Source organism: Tachyglossus aculeatus, chromosome 9 (genome assembly GCF_015852505.1).
Source record: "Tachyglossus aculeatus isolate mTacAcu1 chromosome 9, mTacAcu1.pri, whole genome shotgun sequence".
NCBI classification, from domain to species: Eukaryota; Metazoa; Chordata; class Mammalia; order Monotremata; family Tachyglossidae; genus Tachyglossus; species Tachyglossus aculeatus.
The window spans coordinates 37,336,112-37,342,641 of record NC_052074.1 but is presented as its reverse complement, the minus strand read 5'-3'; the positions used below and the strand labels follow the sequence as shown (position 1 = coordinate 37,342,641).

The following is a 6,530-nucleotide window of genomic DNA, read 5'->3' as shown; positions in this document are numbered from 1 at the left end:
CTTCCCTGAGTTATGTCTCTTCTCTCTCAACCTACTCTTCCTCCCTTCTGCATCACCTATACACTTAAGTCCCCTAGGCACCTTCATACTCATCCCCACCTCCCTGCACACCTGTCATGTGCAGATTTCTACATTTGGTTATTTCCCCTTACCTGCGATGTATTTTAGTGTCTGTCTTCCCTGCTGGGAAATAAACTCCTTGAGGACAGGGATAGCGTCTACTAACTCTTTGGTACTCCCCTTCGTAAGTGTTCTGCACACAGTACGTGTTCAGTAAAGCCATTAATTGATTGACTGATTGATTGATTGATTGAGAATAGCAATGAGCAAATAGGGAGTGAATGCAAGCTAACGCAGTACCATTAAAACCTAAACTAGAGTTATCATTTTCTCAGGTCTCGTTAGAAAAAAAAAAAAGAATTTGAACACTCTCCGCCATTCAGCTCCGGGAGGAAAACTCAAGTCTTGAGCAGGAAGAATTTCTCCTGGCAGAGGCTCGGCGGAGCACAAGGTTCCAAGTGTAGGAACGCACTGTCACCTTGTGGCCGGTGGTGATACCGTTCTGGAATGCAGATTCCTCTTCAGGAAAGTTGCAGGGAAGATTCCCGAACCCCCAAGGATCCCCCGCCATCCCCGTTTCACCTCGAACGGATAACGGGAGAGCGCATCTCTTCCCAAAAGTAGTACTGAGTCCTAGTCCTGGCTCTGCCTGGAGCTGGCAAACGAGGGCGAAGCCCGCCCAAAGAACTTCATCATATGCTTTTAGACTGTGAGCCCACTGTTGGGTAGGGACTGTCTCTATATGTTGCCAACTTGTACTTCCCAAGCGCTTAGTACAGTGCTCTGCACACAGTAAGCGCTCAATAAATACGATTGATTGATATGCTGCGCCCCTGCCCCCCTCCTCGCTCGTCGCACCCCGTTGCCCCAGTGGGAACACGATGGCCGGGAAGGGAGAAGACAAGAGGCGCTGGGCAAGCCCCCGGGCCTGTCATCATCTTCTCTGCGCGGGTACACCGGCCTGAGACCTCCTCGGCACAGAGGCTCCTTCGTCGCTTCTGTCAGAACCCTCAGCGTGGCTTAGTGAAAAGAGTCCGGGCTTGGGAGTCAGAGGTCGTGGGTTCTAATCCCGCTCCACCACTTACCAGCTGTGTGATTTGGGGCAAGTCATTTAACTTCTCTGGGCCTCAGTTACCTCATCTGTAAAATGGGGATTAAGACTGTGAGCCCCACGTGGGACAACCTGATTACCTTGTATCAACCCCAGCACTTAGAAGTGTGCTTTGCACATAGTAAGTGCTTTACAAATACCATCATTATTATTATTATGGCAAGGACACTCATTACTCGTTCTTCAGGTAACCCCTTGAATGAGGCGGCAAGGATCTTTATCGAGAAAACCATCCTCCAGCTTCACGGGGCCATCCTTATCCACCACCTGCCCTCCCTTTTCTTGCCCATTTCAAATATTTGGCTTTCAATGCCCACTCCATTAGAACGTAAGCACCTGGAGGGCAAGAAGCCTGTCAGTTAATCAATGATATTTATTCAATCGTATTTATTGAGTGCTTACTGTGTGCAGAGCAGACAGTACTAAGCGCTTGGGAAAATGCAATACAACAGAGTTGGTAGACACTTTACCTGCCCACAACAAACTTCCAGTTTAGAGAGGGAGGCAAAAATTAAAACAAATAAATAAATTACAGATATGTACTTAAGTGCTTTAGGGCTGAGGGTTGGGTGACTACGAAGTGCTTTTAAGGGTCCAGATCCAATCCGCACGGCCTGTCCAAACTAGGACCCGGTGCTCACTCACCACCTCCCCTCAGTTCCCAGCTCCCTTCACTGTCCAGCTCCCCTCACTGTCCAGCTCCTCTCACTGCCCAGCTTGCTCACTGCCCAGATCCTCTCACTGCCCAACTCTGCTCAGTACCCAGCTCCCCTTGCTGTCCAGTTCCCCTCACTGTCCAGCTCCCTTCATTGCCTGGTTCCCCTCATTGCCCGGCTCCCTTCACTGCCTGCTCCTCTCACTGCCCTGCTCTTCTCATTGCCCAGGTCTGTTTACTGCCCTGATCCTCTCACTGCCCAGCTCTGCACACTGCCCAGCTCCCTTCACTGCTCTGTTCCCCTCACTCCCCAGCAAACGGAGCAGCCTGCTACCCATTGTTATGGGCAGTGCTCACTCTGTGCACCTCCTCAGTGAGCCTGGAGAGGTGAGCAGCCCAAGTGTCCACTCCCAGGAGAGTCCTGCCAGTCTGACCACTCCGCCTGAGAGGCGGCTCTCACCCAGACTCTTTCCAACAAGAAGGGGCACACCCAGAGCCCCAGCTCTACCGCAGCCCACTTCTCCCAATCCCAGGCCCTCCTCGTTTTCTCCTCACCTGAAGGAGCCAGGCTTCAGCAGCCTGACCATCGAGCTGGGCGCCTGGAGGCCTGAGCATGAAGCAAGAAGCACAGAGGATGAGCATAGCAGAGCTAGCACTGTGATGGAGCACAGAGCCCTGAGCAGGCAGAGACCACCACTGAGGGGTGTGCCACAGGTGCCCAGTCTATTGGCCAAGCTGCCAACTTGAGGCCTCAGACCCAGATGAAGCAAACTGAGCCCTGAGCCCACCCAGTACCGGGACCACTCTGGGGCGCTACTAACTGGATCCCTGGGCCTGGCCAGAACCAGAACCACTCCAGGGTGGTACCAACTGGATCCCTGAGCCTGGCCCAAACCAGAACCACTTGAGGGCGGTACCAACTGGATCCCTGGGCCTGACCAGAGTCAGGACCGCTCAGAGACATAACAGTTGGATCCCTGGAACCGTCCAGAAGCAGAGCCACTCCAGTGTGGTACCAGTTGGATTTCTGGGCCTGACCAGAATCAGGACCACTCCAAGGTAGTAACTGCTGGATTCCTGGGCCCGGCTAGAACCACTGGCTCCCGTCCATGCCCTCCATCCACCCTCTGCTCCTCCGGAAGTCGTCGCTACCCCCAAGGCCAGCGGGCAGGAGGCAGGGGGGGAAGGGGAGGCAAAGGGGCCCAGAATGGGGGGCCGCGGGATTCCGCAGATGGTACTGCCATTGCTCGCCTGGACTTCTAGGGGGCCTCGCGACTGCCGGCCGTTAAGGGCAGCTGGATTGTCCGTTAGCCCCAGGGGGCTGGGGGGCCGGAGGGCACTTAGATCCCCAAGGGGTCCTTCACAATTGATTGATTCCTCTTGAGAGGCTGTCAGCCCTTCGACGCGCCCCCTCGCTCATCTCGTTCACCCTCAAATCCCAGAGAGAGAGAGAGAGAGAGAGAGAGAGAGAGAGAGAGAGAGAGAGAGAGAGAGAGTAGGACAGACAGAGAGGGAGAAGGACAGACGGGGCGGGAGGGTGGCTACTCTTACTCCTTTCCCAGCTGGGGAAACTGAGGCCGAGGCAGGTGCCCCCGAGGTGGAAGCCCACCTCTCGGGGCGGCCCCCGGCTCGGATCGCTCTGTCGCCGCGCCCGGAGTCCCGACACGCCGCGCGGAACCTGGGCTCCCCACCCCCGACCTCCTTAGGGGAAGTTTCCCGGAGACCCGAACCCAACCCGACCCAGCAGCCCCGGACCCGCCCCGCTCCCCTCCGAGACCCCCCACCGCCCTCCCTCTCCCCTCTGCGGCCGGGCCTTCGGGCCTTCGGGCCTTCCCTGCCGGGGTGCGAGGGAGAGCGGTGCCTGCCTCACACCCCCACCTCCGACCAGGCATCTCTGGGCCTGGGTCTCCTTGGGCTCCCCATGGGAGGGTCACCGCTCTGCGGGCGGTGGGGACTCTGGGCGCAGCGGCCGGTCCAGTTGGCACTGCCCGGCGGGAGGGGAGACTCCTTGGCAGGGGAGAGGAGGGGAGGGGAGGGGGACAGGTGCGGCCTCGGGCCCAGGAGGGGGAGGGTACCAGGGGAAGCCCCCCTCCCTCCCCAGGGCTCTGGCCCCCGCCTGTCCACCCTGATCCCCGCGCTGGGTCAGCCGAGCGACCGGGGGGCTTGGGGGTCCGGCCATGGGGCGGAGGGGCGGGCGGCGGGGGCTCGGGGCATGAGGTCCGAGGGGCCGGAGGATCCGGGGGGTCCCGGGGGTCCCGGGGGGGCGCCGGAGGCCCAGGCGGGGGCCGCGGGGACGGAGGGGGCCGGCGGGCCGTGCTGCCGGCGGAGGCGGCGGGGCGGGCGGCCCGGGGGGCAGCGGCAGGCGGCCAATGCCCGGGAGCGGGACCGCACCCACAGCGTCAACACGGCCTTCTCGACGCTGCGGACCCTCATCCCCACGGACCCCGCGGACCGCCGCCTCTCCAAGGCGGAGACCCTGCGCCTGGCCTCCAGCTACATCGCGCACCTGGCCGGAGTGCTCCGCCAGCCGGACCCCGGCCCACCGAGCCCCGGCGGACCCTGCCCCGGCCCCCCGGTCCCCGGCGGACCCTGCCCCGGCCCCGGCCCGCCCTCGACCTGTCCGGAAACCACCCCCTCGGAGCCGGGCCTGCACTGCCAGCCGCAGAGGCCGGGCGGAGTCCCCAGACCCATCTGCACCTTCTGCCTCAGCGACCGGAGGAAGCGGGTAAGACCCCCGCTCCCGGCCCGGCCCTCGAGTCCCTCCGTCCCCCATGCCATCCCATTCCATCCCATCCCGTCCTATCCCACCGGGCCCGTCCAGCAGGATTCCCTGCCCTGCCTCGGCTCGCCCCGCTCCCGCTAACACTCCCACCCCCAACCCCCTTCCCGCGGCCGTCCAGGGCTTGGCGGGGAGAAGGAGCGGGACGGGGCAGGGGTCTTCCCGCATCTTCTGTCCTTCGGAAGGCTCTGTCCGTTCTGGGGTCACATTCCGGCCATCGAACCCGAGCAGGAGGCCAGCTCGCCCCTCGCCCTGCCCTGAGGGACTCCAGCGGCCTACAGCCCTTCGGAGAGCTGGGCCCTTCCCTCTGCCCCTCCCCTTTCCCTCTCCCTCTGCCCACCTCACTTTACTTCACCCTTCCCGCTCCCTCCCCCACCCTCCTCCCCTCCCCTTCCCATGACCATAATCTGCCCGAACCACACGACGCTCTGACCCTAATAGGTGCTAGCCTAACCCTAGCCCGAACTCTAACGCTAGCCCTAGCCCTAGCCCTAGCTTAGCCCTAGTCCTAACCCTAGCCCTAGCCCGAACTCTAACGCTAGCCCTAGCCAAGCCCTAACCCTAGCTAGTCCCTAGCCCTAACACTAGCCGTAGCCCTAACCAACTCTAATGCTAGCCCTAAGCCCTAGCTTAGCCCTAACCCTAACCCTAGCCCTAGCCCTAACTCTAACGCTAGCACTGGCCTTAGCCCTAGCCTTAACTCCTCTAAAGTTAGCCCTAGCCCTAAGTCTAGCCCTAACCCGGGCTCTGATCCTAACTCTAACGCTAGCCCTAGCCCTAACCTTGGGCCTAAGGACCGCACCCTCAGAGGCAGTCCGGGGTGGGCCGCAGGACCCCCCCCGCCCCCCACCCGCTCCTCCCTCCCCGGCCTACTTCTGTCCCATCTCTCTCTCTCTGTAGGTGGGGCGACGCTTGAGGTTCTTCACCCGCTCCGCCCTCCGCCTCTCGTCCCCCTCCGTCTCCCCTCCCCCATCCTTCCCTTCCCTTTATTAAGCGCTTACCACGTTCCGGGCTTTGCACTAAGCGCTGCGGTAGATAATCAGGTCGGTCACGGGGCTCATAGTCTTAAGGGGTAGAAGACCAGGTATTGAATCCCCATTTTGCGAATGAGGAAACAGGCACGAAGAAGTGAAGTGACTTTCCCAAGGTCACACAGCAGGCTAGTGGCAGGGCCGGAAAAAGAACCCAGATCCTGAGAGTCCCCAGGCCTCGTGCTCTTTCCACTGGGCCGTGCTCCTCGTCCATCCTCCTGACGTCCCTCTTCCCGAGGATGGCCCCCATTCCCCCATTCCCTCGTTTCCCTTTCCCCAATCCCCGCCCCGTCCTGTCCCCTCCCTACGTGTCCTTCTCCTCGGGGGTTCGACCCCCTCCCGCTAAGGATTGGAAGCCGGGGTTCCCGAACACCCCGTTCCGTCCCGGGAATCCGATGGCTCAGAAGGGCGCAGCCGGACCCGGGGTCCGGGGGCCTTGGACTCCAGCTTCGTTTAGCGGCAAGAGCCCGGGCTTGGGAGTCGGAGGACCTGGGTTCTAATTCTTCCTCCGCCGCCTGTCGCTGTGTGACCTTGGGCCAAGCCACTTCACTTCTCTGTGCCTCAGTGATCTCACCTGTAAAACGGGGATTAAGACTGGGAGCCCCACGTGGGACAACCTGATTACCTTGTATCTGCCCCAGCGCTTAGAACAGTGCTTGGTACATAGGAAGCGCTTAACAAATACCATAATTGTTGTTATCATTATTTCCTCTTCCCTCTCGCAGCACAAAGATGGGGACCGACACTGGCCCGGTTAAATATCTGTCTGCGCGCACGCACTGACACCCCCGCCACACACACACACACACACACACACACACACACACACACTCGCGCACGTGCTAACACACACACACTCGCACACGCACGCGGGCGACTGAAAAGAACCCACTT

General features: G+C 60.4%; 1 protein-coding gene across 1 annotated transcript; it reads left to right on the top strand.

Moving 5' to 3' along the window:
• Positions 1-4,038: 4,038 nt before the first annotated feature.
• On the top strand, positions 4,039-4,689 carry LOC119932069 (basic helix-loop-helix transcription factor scleraxis-like). The gene has a single exon (XM_038750884.1). The coding sequence runs from the start codon at positions 4,039-4,041 to the stop codon at positions 4,687-4,689; it is 651 nt and encodes a 216-aa protein (XP_038606812.1).
• Positions 4,690-6,530: the final 1,841 nt, after the last annotated feature.

Coding starts and splice junctions, on each gene's coding strand:
- LOC119932069 (XM_038750884.1), top strand. CDS start 4,039: ATGAGGTCCGAGGGGCCGGAGGATCCGGGGGGTCCCGGGGGTCCCGGG.